This window comes from Anastrepha ludens, chromosome 3 (genome assembly GCF_028408465.1).
Source record: "Anastrepha ludens isolate Willacy chromosome 3, idAnaLude1.1, whole genome shotgun sequence".
Lineage (NCBI taxonomy): Eukaryota > Metazoa > Arthropoda > Insecta > Diptera > Tephritidae > Anastrepha > Anastrepha ludens.
Genome location: NC_071499.1, coordinates 115,750,013 through 115,768,113, shown reverse-complemented (window position 1 = coordinate 115,768,113; position 18,101 = coordinate 115,750,013). Strand labels below are relative to the sequence as shown.

Sequence of the window (18,101 nt, the reverse complement as noted above, 5' to 3'; positions counted from 1 at the left end):
ATTTGACTTTTTCAAAAGTTCTTATTGTTATTGCAATGACTTTGATTGCGATCTGTCATTGTCAGTGCACGCTGAATGACAGATGTTGTTCAAGCAGCATCAGCACAAACATTCTTCATACATAAATGTGGAATCTGCTGAGGTGACAGTCCTTGGCCGAATATAAATTCGGGTCGTTCCGATTGCGTCGTGGGAACGTTGATATAGGAGATCGTATATTATGGCTTCTTGCTTATCGAATAAGTCGAAGGAGAACGACAAGCAAAGACGCGACTATAACACAGATAGCAAGTAAATATCAATTGAAATAAATTGGTATAGAGGCGAACGGAAATAAATTATTATAAGAACAAAAACAAATAACTGAAACTTTTTTTTTCGATATAGAAAAAGAGCAAATATGGTTATCATTTTTATGAGTTAATTTTTTAATTAATTATTAATTAATTGTATTAGTTCGTTATTAATTATTAAATTAGTTTATTATTTTTGCGGTGAAAATTAGATGGAATTCTTATGATGCTCTTAATAATGATTAAATTATGTAAATTTTTGGAGTTGAGATTCCAACAATTTATTTGCAGTTTATTGCCACGACTGGACTCATCACCGACTCCTCTTTGATGGGTACCTTATTGTACACAAAAAGGGACACACCCTTTTGAGCATCAAATGCACCAAGAATAAACGTAAATAGAACAGAATATTCCAAGATCAAGATTCAAAAAAGGAGATCAACGACTTAAACTTCACATAAACTCCAAAATGTTATTGGGTTATAATACCTACTCGCGCTTATACAGCAAGGAATTTGGGCGTAACTACATTTATTACTCTTATCAAAAGTAAATCGTTCGTCTAATTGTCATCAGCCGGTGCACATCACACAGAAACAAACAATTGTGAACAGATTACCGAATGCGAGCAGCAACCAACCAAAATCAAGGGCAAGAAAAAAGAGCAGAAATTTTACACGCACTCAAAAAAAAAGAAAACAACTCTCTGATTCCGAAAAACACACACACGCGCGCGCAGTTTAGCAATATTTTTAAAGGTAAATAAACAAAATAAAAATATATAACCAAAAGATTATTTTAAGGAGTGGGGAGAAAAATATGATTTGCAAAATTATAACAAAACATATAAAAATTGTTAAACATGTTTTTTTTTTGTTTCTTAATTATTATTTTTATTTTACTACTCACGCTCAAGTAGCCGCTGTATGAGGCTATCCACATTTAGATCAAAATCAGCCATTATTGTGAATGTGACGTCGACGTCGCGCACAACGTGTGAAATAACAATAACACTTCAGGAACTATAAAAACACTAGACAAGGCTATGTGTGTGTGTGTGTGAACTCCGATAGATTATACAAAACTTTCTTTAGGCAAAGAGAAATGTAACAACAATGTTTATGGTAAAGATGCAGTGGTTGTTGCAAATACTATTAGTCACTGTTTTGTTTGTGGTATGCAAATGGAGTGCAATTGACTGCCAATCGCAAAGAAATGCTACAGAAATGTGGAGCACTCGCGTCGACTTGCACTTGTTGTTGTTATGGCGGCAGCAGCGGCAGCGGTAACGTTAAAGTGCCGGAATGAATGAGAAATTGTTTCGTATAATAAAAAGCACAGTTCAGCCAATTGGACAACTAGCTACCAATTGTGAACGATTCGTCGGTGGCGGTGTACTGAATGCGCGCTCAAGTACGAGTATATCACCGTCAATGAATTTAGAACAAATGCACGGAATTTGTTTTTGGCTCTGGAAATCACTTATCGTTTAATGAATCTTGAATTCAGTTCGATACAGAATTTTAAGCAAGCAGCCATAAGCTGTCAAAGAGCAATGGATGTTTTAATATTTGCGAATTTATCAAACACGTAGCGACAGGTAAATTACACTCGAAAATAAAAAAACAAACTATTGCGAGAAATTAAAATGTTTCAAAAAATTTTAAATTGTATTATTTTTTCGCACTTCTCCAAATTTTTTCTTTTGCTTTCAGTATTGTTTGCCTCTTTTCACTTCATGCCCGGTTTTACGTGAGTAAAGTAAAGTGATAAAACTAGTTTTCCATTAACTTTCTGCCGCATAGGTTATTTACACGATTTTGGTTTTTCTTCACTTGACCAAATATGGCATTTTCTAATCTTTAGATACAGTAAATTAAACTGTATGCTTGCATTCACAAATTTAGCTTTTCACAAACGCTCAATCATTTGCTTGTGTTTCACTAGCCGCCGATGTTGTTAATGTTTAGTCAAATATTGCATTGCAAATGTTAAATTCCTTTGCATTTCACCTATGATCGTTTTCTTTCACAAAACATACTCTACCCGTAGTGTAGCGAAATATTTTGATATTTTCTTATTGGATTCTCTGCTCTCACTGTAATGATTTCAGCAAAGCACGGACGAGTAGAGCCGGTGAAGAACGAAATATATCGAGTAAAGTGACTGCTCGTTGAATTAGCACAGAGTCGATTTCGTAGGCGCAGAGTTGCAACTATGCATTCAAAGTTATTTGCAATGAGGTTAAATTAATGTGTTAAAATTAATCCGAAAAAAAAAATTGTGCCTCATCAAAATATGTCTGCAGGGATTTACTTTAATTTTACGCTTCATTTCTCGTGCATGTGCATATTTTTATTTTCTATACAGCTTGCGAAGAGACAAAACGAAAACGTTCCCACGACAGTCGGTTCTACGTAACCGGAACGAACCGGATTTATATTCGGCCAAGGACTGTCACTTCCGCAGCATTCCCAATATATGCATGGGGATTGATTATGCTGCTACAACAATAATAACAACAACAAAACGAAAACAACTTTTTCCACTTGATTAAATTTTATTTTTGTTAATTTTTTATAATTTTTTTTTTCTTTTTTTACTTATTAATTATTTTATATTTGTTATTATAATCTTTATCAATACTGCGCTTTTTATTACGTTTCAGATATATATGTTGAACTTAAATATAGTGTTGGAAAAAGGAACGTAAAGTTAAAGTTTTTTTTCAAAATTTCATATTCACTTTTTTCAACAATTTTCGTGACGCAATTCAATAAATTTATTTATGAGCTCTTTTCAGCTAATAAATACCGCCAAATAAAAATTCATCGGCGCTTAATCTAACAGTTATTTATAATCGTTGCTCTTGTAAATAAAAAATAAAAAAAAATAATTAAATGGAAAAAAGGAAAGTGGTATTACGTAGGTTTCCCGGGAGACCACAGAATTATAAAAACATTAGAAACATTTCAGTAATATTAAACATTCATTTTTTGTGTACTTATGTGCCTAGAACACTTTGCGAAATTTATCAATTTTTTTTGTTTTTTTTTTTGTCTCGTTGAGTTCTGATAGAATCTTTCAATTTAAACGCCATGAATATAGTAACGGTCTTTGTTGCATTAAGCTTTCAACTAATTTCGAATTCAAAATATTACATAAGCTTCAAGTTTACGTATTTTACTTATAAAAATAAAGAAATAGCAAAATACACAATTTAATAAAGTTTTTTGTGCCTCCCTTAATGCTTAATACTTTAGCATTTTGAATCAATTAAATTTTAACACATCCATGTGCCTATGCATACCACAGCTTCCTCTTGTTTTTACCATATACTGTAATTTCCCCTCACGTTATGGCCTACAATATATAAATAATAGCAATGACGTCATACCACTTTCACTTCCCCTCGCATGTATATACTTTGGCTCTCAAATCATTTCATTGCTCACAACTCACTCACTGCTGCTACTGCCAAGCTGCTTCGTATCATTCTCACAAATCAGAGAAAAATGGCTGTTGGTACATAATTGTTGGAAGATTGTCTACGAAAGAATTTGCTGCAATTTTATATGGAGCGATTGTAAAGAAGAAATTGTTAAAGAATAATTGTGAATGTTCCTTGGGTAATATACAAAGAAATTTAGTTATAATAATTGCCTAATTCCTAGGTTTATGTAATTCGTAAAAATGTGTTGGAGTCTCTACTACGTTTGGGAGTTGCATTGTTGCTGCTCCCACCGTGATTCCCTTGCGTTTCGTTTTGTACAGAAACGAAACCATGCGAACTTCACGAGTGGGTCAGATGTCATGTGATATATTTCCATTGCCAATTTTCCGTCGAGTTTATTGTTTAAATAATGCAAATTAGCGTTAAAGCTGCATTTATTTTTGCTAGCTTAAAAAAAAGCATTTTCGCCAGCATTTGTACATGGTACATTACACATGCACGTACGCATTTGAGTGTGTGTATGTATGTATGTATGTTTTTTTTTACCTTGGGTACAGAACAGCGTCGAGTATGAAAAATGGCGATTTCGTGAGTGTTGCTAACGCATAATATAAATAACGCGGGTAAAAATTAGGGCAGTTGAGAGATAGCGACGTTCATATATGTGTGGATACCGTACGTCGTTTGAAGAATGATATGTACACCTTGGACCTTGTTGCACGAATTCATGAATATGTATGTATATGAAACATTTTTTTTTGATTCGTTAAAAGTGATGAGTTGGCGTTTTTTATAAATTGCATCATATAATTTACTAAAACATGGTAAGCGTTAAATAATTATAATGAAGAGTTTTAAGAAAATGAGAGTATTGCCTGAAATATTCAAGTCATTGAATATTTGGTTGATTTACTAAACTTATATGTTTTATTTAAAAATACATTACTTTTGAAATACTGCATTTGTTACGTATAATAAGGGTGAATCCCATGCTAGTTTGAAGAGCAAGTATCAGCTGTTCTAATTCTCAATTACATTCGTTTTGTCTTACACATACCCGAGTTTCCAACAAATATTGTGTGTATGGTGAATAAGAGCAGCTGAGACAGATGTGTGAAAATAATACGAGGCAGATATTTGAAAATAATAAAATCACTTATTTTATAAATTTGTCTTAGCATGCCGCGCAAGTTTCCGAGTTGGTTCTATGTTTTCATGAATAACTGTAGTTCAAATGCTTTTGTTTAATGGAATTGGGACTAACAATCTTTAAGTCTTTATTATTATTATTTTTTTTTTATTAATTAAATGAGCTGATTTTCATATTTGGTGCCGCTGTGCGAAACAATTTTCCCCTATTGTAGTTTTTGATTTTACCAATTATAAAATATATATAGTTAAATATGCCACTTTGAATATTAGCAATATTTTTTATTTAGTAACTTTTTATTTATTTTATCTTTTTTAAATTTATTTCGCGTTATCTTGTATAATCTTTGTTTATTCCCACAGCATTACTACTGCACTTATAAATTATTACTTCGATCACACAGCAGTTGCTGTAAATAAATACCAAATTGTTCGTACGTCCGTTTGTTTCGAGCAGGAATAGAGTTATCTCATATTAAATTATTCTAATAAAAAGTGTGTTTCTGTTTAAAATTTGCCAAATTTTTTAATAACCACTTCCGCCATCTACATATATAGCGGTAATTTTAGAAATTCACAAATCTGTTTTTCATTAACCTAAAAGAAAAAATGTTCAAACAATCAAAGGGTTACCGCTGCCCCGCTGCTTGGATTGATATAAATCTGGGTATTTTCTTACATTTTAGGGTATTTTCTTACAAGTTAAATATGCCACTTTGAATATTAGCAATATTTTTTATTTAGTAACTTTTTATTTATTTTATCTTTTTTAAATTTATTTCGCGTTATCTTGTATAATCTTTGTTTATTCCCACAGCATTACTACTGCACTTATAAATTATTACTTCGATCACACAGCAGTTGCTGTAGATAAATACCAAATTGTTCGTACGTAAATTATTCTAATAAAAAGTGTGTTTCTGTTTAAAATTTGCCAAATTTTTTAATAACCACTTCCGCCATCTACATATATAGCGGTAATTTTAGAAGTTCACAAATCTGTTTTTCATTAACCTAAAAGAAAAAATGTTCAAACAATCAAAGGGTTACCGCTGCCCCGCTGCTTGGATTGATATAAATCTGGGTATTTTCTTACATCGATCAGGTGTACATCGAACCGAGCATGTGAAATCCTGATGCGATAATAACGTAACAAAAGAAATATTGTTATATATGTACTTTGGAAAGTTTAAAAATGTATCTTTTTTAAAAATACTTCACTCTATTTATCTCGAAAAGTTCTATAACAAATTCAACATCTTTATTAAATGTTTGGCAGTGCTTCAACTCCAATTTGTGGTGTTGAAGCTGTCCTTCAAATGGATGAGATTTACAGATATATACCAATTATAAACGGCAGATGGTTTTTCTGAAAAGCTTCATGGCAGAAATGTTCTTAGGAAGGTTGTCATCACGTGCTGAGGTATAAGCAGTAGCGTTGTAGTGTACCCCGGTCTTTACAAATCTGGTCAAGGACTATCACTTCAGCAACATTCGCTAGAACTGAATGGTTACTGTAGTATGCTGTTACAACAACACAACACATAACCTCTAGTTTACCTGATTTTTGTTTTATAATTTAAGTACTAAATTTTACTTTCTTAAATATACATATACGGGAGCTCATACATTTAATTCATTATCACTGTTCCAGTTAAATTTTCTTTCAGTAAGGGCCTTTCTATGTATTTGATACGATATTTACTTGTGTTTTAAACTTGAATGCCAAAGCGGTAAAAATTTCGTCTCTATGAAGTGTGAAAAATGTGTAAAAATATTTGTTTTTAATATTTAGTATTGCTGAAATTTTGTATCGTATATTTAAGGAGATGTCAAACGAATTTTCGTCATGTTTCTCAAGTCTTAAAATAATATCCAATATTATCTCCGAGCAGTGTACGTATGGCACAATTTTTGCCCGATTCGTGAATGAACGGCACTACTTGCAGTTCGGTATTCGGCAGACATGAGGTGAAAAATTGAATGGATATTCTCGTTTCATTCAAGTTGAAATTGTTGAATTGTTCATTACACATTTGTCATGTCAAAGTTAAAGCAAAAAAATGTCTTATCTGAGTAATATATAAGGCACTATATCTACCTACAAATACTACTACCTAATTATATAATTGCAAAAATAAACAACGTACTGGGAAAGCGTCAATTCTAAAAAGTAAAAGCAAAAAAGAAATTGATTAACTTTGTAAAGTATCCGATAATTAGCTTCTCTTACTTGAAGAAGTCCGATTTGTATATATATATTTATATATACCATATATAAATAAGTATAAATGTACATGCATAATTTTTTTTCCACCTAAGTTGATGACTGCAAAAGAAGGTAGAAAGAGAGAAATGTTTAAGATATAGTGAGAGAGAATGGGATTTTACAATACATTCACAAATAGCTTTGTATTGTGCGCTCGTGTTCTCTCACACTTTTTTGATAAGTGTTTTCTAGGTTTGATTTGATGCCCCAAGAGAAACGTATTGACAAAAAAATACTTCGGTATGTATGTATGAATCCAGGAAATTAAAACTTCACCATACACGCGAATGGTCGACATTACTTTTGTGTTGGAACATATTTTCCCTACGCCACCGCCAATCACATTTAAATAAAACAAAGGCGGTGTTTATGTATGTATGCAAGCGCAATTTTAACTCCTAACGGGATATAAGTCGGTTTTATATGAGTTAATGTGCAAAAATTATTTTATTTCGGAGAGAAGCATATTTTCAGTGTTGCCTAGTCCCTTTAAAATCGGAAAGATCTACATACATATGTTACACTATATATCATATGTATTTATTTATTTTTTCGTTCATAAAGTGCATTCAATTTACTTGTACACATATTTAAAGAAAATTAACGTGTTGGTAATTAAAATACGTTGTATCTGCTAACATTATCATACATACATACCCGCATATGTACAGCGTAGGCAAAACATGTAACAATAATAAGAGCGTTGAGAGTAAAAAAAGGTGGTTGGCATTTCGGGATATTCCACTCGTCGCTCAACTACATGCATATGTATGTACGAGAGAGCAAGTGTTGGTCTACTCATTAACACTTTTCCACTACTCTTTTATTTACAGTAAATATGTATGAATACAGATGTTAATATAATTTGTGAATTTTTTGAGCTACATTTTTCGCATAAATTTTGCCTTACTTAAGATGCAACTTTGTTCTCTGCTTGCCCGCTCGCCTGTACTGTGGTATGTGGGGTCCGGTTATCGATTAATTTCATTTTTAAAATTACAGTGAAACCTGGTTTCTACCTCTCATAAATTTTTTTCCAAGGTGGTGTAAATTAACTGTGTAGAATTAACGAAATTAAAAATCAAAAATGTTAGTACCAATCGGATAGCTTCGTACAAGATAACTTTATTTTTGTTTAATAAGAAGCAAAACTGCTATTTACCTTTACGCTTCTCACAGAATTCGAAGTGATCATACACTTTTTTATGCAATTTAGTAGGTCATAAATTAATCATGAACACAACCTTTTGCTGTGTCCACATCTCCAACTTGTAATTGTTGTTTCCCAAGGTCAGTGCAAATTTATTTATGTTCTTAAGCTAAACTGAGTTTAAAGATCACATCTCGCATTATACAACTTGATTTATCAGAATTAAAATACTTTTGAGTTATAGAGTGATTATTTCAAGTTAGTTAACTGGAGTGCTGGTTTTTAAACTTGCATTTGCTAAAATTACACCTTCGCATTCGAATTTAGGTACATTTACAAGCATGAGTGCCGCCCTTTATGAAAATTTTATTTATTCATGAATTAATTATTTGATAATAATTAATAAATCATTTTTTTAAATAATTTTTTGTTGTAATTTCGAAACTTTAAAGGTTAAACGTGATATCGATTAAAATGTGATTCGCCTCAAATAAGGCCTTAATTGTTTCGCGTTTTAAGTATAAACAATGATTACCATTTCAGTGTTGCTTATAAATTGAATTTAATGAACTTAATTAATGCTAATCGTTTGTTTTCCTGATTGCAATTTTTCACAAAAGCTCGTCATAACTGTGGACATGACACCCACAGAAAGAATTGTATCACTAAATATAGTATGCACAATGTGCATATGTACTTACATACATATGTAGGTAAGCAAAAAGAAACCTTATATTTATTTTGAAGTAATTGGTATTGGTGCAATTCTTCCATACTTTTTCCAATAGTTATTCGAGAGTAATAGGATAATAGATAAACTTGAAGCATTTCAACATATTGATAAAGCGTAGTATGGTATAACAAAGCGAATAGAAAATTTGCTTACGTTTTCTATCGCGTAGTAACTATTGCTGTTGAGCTGCTGAAATTATCATTTCCCCCTTCATATGGGACGTTTACGCTGCTCTACTCTAATAGTCTTTATTGTTGTTGCTGTTTTTTTTTTTGCTTGTTTTGTTTTATTTTATGTTTTGTACTCTGTTGTTTACAGTCGATTTGCTGCCATTGACAACGAAGTCAATTGAGTATATTAGATGAGAGAGAAGAGAGGGAGAGAAATCAAAGCTTATATTTATAACAGTGTTGCTAATAAGGTCCTAAATTTTGGCCACAAACAAATTTTGGAAACGATATTTTGTGGTTCAAGTCTTGTAGCCAGAAATTTAATTGTTCATAGCAATCGTTTGTAAATGTTCATATACATTTGTACAAACCGAATATATAAAAGATGAAGTCATAAAGCAACAATATTTCCATGTGTTTGGTTGTATTTCGCATTTTGGTGAAAATTGTGATAAATGTAACAAAAAATCAGATCACTTTGACTTTCAAACCACCAAATCTCATTTATTTGTTTTGTTTTGTTTGCTAAATTTAAAAATTGTGAGATATGTTTAATTTTTATAAACACATTTTTTTCCTTCCTTTTGTAAACATCGAAAGTTCACACGAAGTGTATAATAATAAAAAAACTTAAATAGAGCTTAAAGAGAAAAAAAAACACGTAAACTAGCAAAGAGGCAACACTGGTATGGCTGTGACTAGTACAAATTTGTAAAAATTTGCCGCTCATCAAGGAATAGAGCGAATTTAATTAAGAACTAGAGAAAAGTAATTGTTAAGTTTTGTTTTTTTTTTCGTTTGTAACTAGCCGGATCAGGTGCTGAATTTTAAGGACACAAATGTATAAATCCATGCGTACATATCTCACAGTTAAGTACATATAAATATCTATAGACTTTTGACAAAATAACGTATGTACATACATATGTGCATATGTAAGTCGGCTTAGCAGTTTTCACCACCAATAAAAACACTAAATTATTGGGTTTGTATTTAAACTATTAACTGTAGCATACAAATTTATCTGAATAGAATTTGATTTAAAGAGTTAAAATTTTATTTAATAAATTTGGATTGATTGACATGAAAGCAAAAATTACTCGAGTCAAACAAATAAGTTGGTTTGTTAAAAGTCGATAGATGCATAAATGTCCAAATAAATACATACATACATACATATGTACATACAGAATTGGGGTCAGCTAACAAACCATCTATTAATCTCAGTAATTGTTTTTTTGTTTTGTTTTGGAACGAGATATTTATTATCTGCATAGTATTGGTATTTAGTCCTTGTTGAGAAGGGTGCATAACCTTTTAAAAATCTAAAAACCACTTCAATTATAGCAATCGAGTGCTTTACATTATTTTGTTTTCTCTAAAAATTCACAGAAATATGCTCTTTAAAATTTAGTTCATGGCAAAATTCCTAGGCAAATGCTACTCCAATATGCAGACGTACATATATACATATATGCATATACATATGTGTATTTGTTGCAATGAATGTAATACACTCGTTTGCTGTGGCTTGCTTACTCGCTGCTTTATGAGAGCATTCGCTTGCATATATGTATGTACATACAGATGTGGTGCATATACATATGTATATTTTATACCTGAATTATTCGTCTGTTTCCGTCTACCTGGCCGCTTATGATTGATTGTTTTGTATATTGTTTGAGTATCCATGGCTGTGCATCAACAACTTCTCTTCAAATCTAAGCCACAGTAGTAATTTTATTTTTCAGCTTGCTATACATAGTATGTGTGCGTTAGTGACGAACGGAAAATTGATGTTTTGTTAATTGAATGAAACTTTTAAATTTAGTTTAGCCCCTTTTTACGTTTTTAAAGGTAATGTATATTCTTTATGATTTACATATTTTAATTTTTTTTGCCGTAACATTCTTGTGGGCCTAAAGTGTTTTGTTAATTAATCAGCACCGATTAATAATTACGAATGTACGTACATATATATGCATATGTTGTGTGCATTCGTACAGAAACTCTCCATACATATTCACATACATACATATATACACACCATACTATTCCCGCAATCGTAACAAAGAAACAGTTGTAAATACTCTTAAAATATGCGTGCACAAACATGTTTGTATGGTTTTGCAACAGCATACATACATACATATATCAATGGTGATGAATTCGAGTCGTTCCGGTAGTGTGGACCTATCTTGTCGGTGGCACTGCTCATCGATTTGTCACCAAGTCCAATCAACTGCATGCAAAAAAGTTAAATTTTCTATTCCCTTACACTGTGGTTTGCGTCTTTGCTTAGCAAATGATTACGTACGCTGCCCGCAATGATGATGACTATGTATGTATGGCATTTCCTTTTCCCTCATTCGCGCATTGCTACCGGAACCACTGTTTAGTGCCACAAGTGAGAGAATTTTTGTTTTATTGGTGATACAAAAATTTATTGCTACGTTCATTTTGTTGTGCTTACGACTTAAAAAATGCTAAGCTGATTGTTGAAAACTTAATTTATGATTTAGAGCTACATAAATATGTACATATGTATGTACATACATATGTACCCAGTCAAGGTTTGCATATTGTTTTTGTGTTTGCCTTTCCATGGCTTATGGATATTTTTATAAATAATATTTTACTATTTGTCAATTATTGTAGCTGATTTGTTGCAAATGTGTATGTTTGTGCTCGAATTATAGCTGTTTCGTAAACCTGTTTTTAATATTCATTACAAACAAAACTTTTATAAAAACAACTATAGTCCGTTGTCTACAAAATGAATCATGTACTTCTTTCTGCTTGTGTTGTATGTTCGCACTATGCATGTGGCGGCTTAGTTTTTCTTTTTCCACAAACAAATATCTAAAAAAGAAGTAATGAGTTGTTTCCCAAAAAATTTGCGCATAGTAGTACAATATAGTACTATAAAAACTGCATTCCCCTAAATCAAATACAAGATACACGCGTACATACATATGTCATATGCATACATACATATATAATATATATTTTTTTTCATATGAACATTGCGGTCATTAGAACGAATTTTATTCAAAAGAAGACATGTCGAGTTAAATTTTATATGAACCACCCTTAAAAAAACTACACTATTGAAAAGAAAATGAAATTTCAGATGCATATGCATGTGTAAAAGTTTATTAATAAACTTATATGTACATACATACATATCTATAGGGTGTGCAGTTTTTTTATTTAAATTAATACTGTTGATCATTTACAAGTCAAGAGACGCTACACTGAGTAATGTGCGTTGTTCTTGTAAGAAAAACGTAAAAAAAACGTAAATGGTGAAAATACGTGCTGTGGTGAAAATGCTCACAACTCTTGCACAGCTACCCATAGATACTGGAAACTTGCACCAAAACAAAAACATACATAGAGCCGAAAAAAAATTAAAAAAAAACTGATTAAAATATTTGACCCAGAACATAATTTTTAAATCGTATTTTTTCGTAATTTTTCAGAGTCATTAACTGATTTATGTTCAGAAATCTCACAATTAAGTGCAAATAATCTGGCATCATCGCATACGCAAATTACCACAGTAATGCAGTAACAAAATGTATATAAATACTTACATGTGTATGACTGCACATCTGTACACTTTCTAAACACAAAAAAAAATAAATCTGTTCCGATTTGAAAGAAGCTGCAAAAATCTCATTATTTTGATTCTGTTAATAAATTTTTTAAACATTTTCATGCTTAAGCTTTCATTTCTTAAGCTTAAACTCTTTCATTATTTGAGGTGATTTTTTGGAAAACATATTTTTCAGAACTAAACTACATTTATAAAAACTCGATTTTGAAGGTATTTTCAATATTTTATTATTTCTTTTAATATTTTGCTTTTTTGTTTCCTAAGTTGTTTTTTTTTTTGTTTTTGCTGAGGCACCCTAATATACATACATATTTGCCATTGTAAGGCGAATTCCTGTAAGGTGTTAGCTATAGTGCGAATATAAAATTTACATGTACTTTACTTTTGTAATTTGGTGGTTTGAATGTCAAAGCAGCTGGTTACTCTTTGCACGTGTGCCACGAATTTCAATCAGAATGTAAGGAAAACAAATCACTGACATTGAAACTATCAAAACAAAAGGAAAGAAATAAATCTGTTGTTCTAGTAACACGACCTTATATGAACTCGCCTTGTGCTATCATAATTTGTATATATGTACCTTGACGCCAGATCATTTGCCCTGTGATTTGTTTAGAGTAAGAACGTTTTTTTTTTTTTTTTAAATAAACACCAAAAATAAACCTCGAAAGCATTGCAAAAAATTGGCTGTGCGATTATCGGAAACGATATAAAACATGAAAAAATACACGATTATGGCTGTGTACGTTCTTTTCTAGCAAGAATTAGCCAGTAACTAAATTTCTGAGAATTTGACAGCATTCGCTGTCAAAACGTAAACTATCTAAAAAAGTACTAAAGCGCAAAACTGGAAAACTTTTAATCCTTTAATGACGCGCAATTTAATGAAGGAAAATTGCGCATTATGCCTTGTCTTTTTATTTTTAGTTTTTTTACTTAAGTCTTTTCCAAATTCAGCTTTTATTTTAATATATGTATGTATATGTATATATACACATGCTTGTTGTATTTTATTTTGATTTAAGATTTTTAGTTTAATTAAATTTTATTTTATTGTATGCTACTTTAATTTCATTTAATAATTTTTTTTATTTTACTTTTATTTAATTTTATTGTATTATGATTCATTTTTATTCAGTTCAACTAAATTATGTTCTTTTTTATACTTTAGTTTCCTTTTATTTGGTTCTATTTTCGTTTATTTTTATTATTTAATTAAATTTGTTTATTTTATATTTTTTATCTTATTTTACTCTATTTATTTTAATTTTTGTTTAGTTCCTATTGAAACCAATTTTTTATTGTAATTTTGTTCTTTTTTTATTTAATTAATTTGATTTTACGTTTATTTTATTTATTGTATTTCGCTTTATTTTTATTTAGTTCAATTTAATAAATTTATTTATATGTATATATGTACATATGTTCTGCCCATGCCTGTCCTATTGGATGGCTTCTACCACTGGTGGTATATACGCAATTGTCTCATCGGGCGGTTTTCTGCGAATGCTGGTAACGGTTTTCTGAGCAAAAAGGAGAGAAATAGTTTACATGTAACGCAAGTATAGTCGGCAGTTCTCACTGAGCGATATGCAATTACGGCGCCGTCCGATGAAACAATTTTGAGTTACAGAGCCGCCAAATGCCGAGAACAACAAATTCGGTCGCCGGCGGGAACGTGTTAATGTTTACATCATTTTTTGTATATGATAAATTAACGTTAACGTTCTCTGTGAAATATAAAAAGGGATTCCAGTTGATAATTTTTGGTGCAGTTGATCATTTTTGGTGCACCTGGAATCACTTTTTATATTGTATTTCACAGAGAACGTTGACGATAACGTTATACATGTACATACAATGAACACAGTAACGTTCAAGTTACAAAAAATGATGTATACAACGTGTATACATTAATAAAAAGTGATTCCAGTCGGTCATTTCATACATACATGCACAGGAAGTGCTGCTGGAGAGACAGTCCTTGGCCGGATCGTTCCGGGAACGTAGCACTGACTGAAGTTTTTCTTGTTATTGTTTGATGTTTATGATTGGTGTTTTTATATACATCAATTATATTCACACGATACCTGTTACTGTTAGCAATTTTTTGTTTTTTTGTAAGTGCATCCAAGCGCCAATTTGCAGAGGTACAAGACCTTAGCAGTTTGAACAGCAGCAGGCCATGCTTAGGCAATCTAAGGGATACTTTTACACAAATCGTCAGCTGATCTCTAGCCACTATTATGTAATACTCATTTTGCTTGACTCTCGCTCTACAGCTATGGTCAGATTAAATGGACGGTCATATGAACCTTGATCTCGAGTGGCATAATTTTGTTTTGAGTTGATTATACGCCAACTGAGTCGAAAACATTGGTGCTGTTTCCTGTAAATTTTCTCTTTTCTCTTGATAAAATGTGTATTTTAGTTTCTAAATTATACTTTATAGTATTGAACGAAAATCAGGGTAATGTTGGAAATGAGATTAGTAGTTGCTAGTTACGGGCAGCAAAAAAATTCAACAACTTTCATCAATAATGATAGTAATAACGCATATTACACATTGGCATGTAGATTTAACGACCTTCGTATTGTAATTTGAGTTGAGTTATTCGATTTAACTCAGTAAATAACTCTGTAACGAGTACAAAATTCTTAGAGATTTTTCTAGGTAAAACATTTTCCCCGACATTTGCTCAGTGGAGATTAAAAAAAAATAATTTGTTTGCTATAGCAAAATCTTATTAAGGTGTTTTAGTGGTATTGACGGGACTGTTTTTAAAACAATGGCATACTCGTATCACTGTGTAGAAGATTTACCATAACAAGGTTTTTTTAAAGCACACTCTTTCAATTTCCGATTTCCATAAAACAGCTGATCAAATTTGTGAATAGCTATTGTTAACTATTGAACTTTTATAATTAATAGAGAAGTCAAAAAACTTTGTTCAATGACGCGTATTTATATTTACTCGTATCTATAATGCACTTGCACATTTGACTGGGTCGCGCAAATAAGTGTGACATTATTAGCTCTAGTTTGAAAGCTTATTTTGATGATATTTTACGAATATAAAAATTTGCGTCCTTGGCGACTGTTAAAACGAGCGAAAATTGAGTTTCTTCACAATTCTTTTTAATTTATTACTCGATTTCAATGATGTATTTACATATGTATACATCGATAATTTTAGAGGTGTTAATTTGATATTCAAAGAAAAATGCTGTTTTTAATATAAATGATTTATTTCATTATAAAGAAGAAGGTATGCCATTGATAGTGGAAAATAACATCAGGCAAATGACCACCACGACCACGCTTACGGTGAAATTTTCCGTAACCGAATTGCAAAGTGGCTGCCCTATGTCCTCGATAGGCTCACAAATTCCAACTTTGAGGTCTTGAATCGACCCTGGGCTGTTGGCGTAGACCTTCTCTTTCACGTGGCCCCAAAGAAAAAAGTCACAAGGTGTTAAATCACAAGATCTCGGTGGCCAATTGTGATCACCTCGTCGAGAGATAACACGGTCCGGAAACTTTTCCTGTAAAAGATGAATGGTTTCGTTGCTTGTGTGGCACGTAGTGCCGTCTTGTTGAAAATAAACGTTGTCCAGATCAATATCATCCAATTCCGGCCATAAATCATCTCTCGATAGCGATAGATAACACCTGTTATTGGAAAACCCTTTACTCAATGAACTAAGCTCAAATAACTCTACTCCAGTATAGAGAATTTACTCTTCATAAAATTAAACGTTTTAGTAAGCAATGCTTTTCTGTCTTTGGAATTATAACAATAACCTGATTATAATTTTTTTCTATAGTATGAGCACCGAAACATGTAATGCTAATGTATGTACATACATATGTATGTACTTCGCTATGTATCAGGTCAGTCCATAAGTTCGTGCGTTTTTTAAAGGTGGTTTTAAAATTAATAAAAAAGATGTTTAAAGTATTTATTAATCAATAATAAATTTTCCTTTATTATTTATAATGTCTTCCCAACGTTTGGCTAATTTTTAATTCCCTGCTCAAAAAATTGTTTGTCCTTGGAGCCAAAATACGCTTATATCCCTCTTTATAGCTTCTTTTGAGGAGTAGTTCTTGTTACTCATATGGGAGTGAAGTCCACGGAAAAGGTGATAATCACAAGGTGCAATATCCGGAGAGTATGGTAGATGCGGCATTATGAGGTCTTGCGCTGTCGTGGGGAAACAAAACTTTACGTCTATTCACTAAAGACGCCCGATTTTTGTTAAGTGCCTCATTCATGTTTGATAGCTGATGGGAATAATAATCACCAGTTATCGTCTGGTTTGGTTCTAGAAGTTCATAATAAACAATACCGGTCATATCCCATCAAATAGACAGGAGAATCTTCTTGGGGTGAAGGCGATCTCTAGGGGTCGGTTCTGGTTTATCTAACCATTGGCGTTTGCGAACAGGATTATTGTAAAGGACCCATTTTTCATCACCAGTAACGATACGATTCAAAAAAACTTTCATTTTCAAGCCGTTGCAGCAGCTGAGAACACACATTCACTCTCTGCTGAAGGTTGGCGACGGAAAGTCTATGCGAAACCCATTTTCCCAGCTTTGAAACCTTTCCCAACTGAACCAGGTGCCTGTGGACTGTTCCATGCGATGAATTTAACCTCTGAGCTATCATATCGACTATCAAATTTAGCTCTGCTTCCACGAGTTCGAGCAAGGCGTCGGAGTTAAAGACTTCAGGACGACCAGCACGCGGGGCATCCTTCACGTCGCAGTTACCACTTCGGAATTTTGAAAACCACTTTTGCGCAGTCCTTACACTCACAGTATCCTTTCCGTGAACAGTGTTTATTTCTGCAGCAGCAGTTGTTGCATTTTTACCACTTTTATAAAAAAGATACAAAATATGCTTCTTATACGCGTTCGAAGATTCCATTTTATTTTTTAACAACATGTGCTTCTATCCGCGATTAAAATCACTTTTTGTATGCAAAAATCGTACAAAAGTAAAATTATGGGTAAAATACGCCCGAACTTATGGACTGACCTGATACTTACTTTTTCATATATTACTGTACTGTCAATACCTATAACAAAGCGCTTTCATTTATGCTAGTCATTCGACTGCTTTGAGAGATTTGAAAACTTTTAGTCAGTACTCAGCTTTAGATGCACTTATCCATGCACGCATGCATGTATGCACTTACATTTGTACATATATTTACGAAAGGTGGTGAAATATTTTACTAGTTGACAA

At 32.1% G+C, this 18,101-nt stretch overlaps 2 protein-coding genes across 5 annotated transcripts in view; one reads left to right on the top strand and one right to left on the bottom strand.

The window, feature by feature from the left end:
- Positions 1-2,418, bottom strand: part of LOC128858864 (serine/threonine-protein phosphatase beta isoform) — a 115,242-nt gene extending 112,824 nt beyond the window's left edge. The window contains exon 1 of the mRNA XM_054095407.1: positions 1,206-2,418. Coding sequence (XP_053951382.1) covers positions 1,206-1,257 — 52 coding nt within the window. The 5' untranslated portion in view covers positions 1,258-2,418. The remainder of the gene's footprint in view (positions 1-1,205) is intronic.
- A 1,331-nt stretch (positions 2,419-3,749) lies between these two features.
- The window catches only part of LOC128858863 (protein suppressor of sable), a 32,964-nt gene continuing 18,612 nt past the window's right edge, over positions 3,750-18,101 (top strand). For 2 of the 4 annotated variants that reach the window (XM_054095406.1, XM_054095403.1), the window contains exon 1: positions 3,750-3,925. The gene's annotated coding sequence lies outside the window, so the exon portion shown is untranslated. Of the gene's footprint in view, positions 3,926-6,920; positions 7,073-11,056; positions 11,079-18,101 lie in introns of those variants that run through there. The other 2 variants (XM_054095404.1, XM_054095405.1) reach the window with 2 other exon arrangements.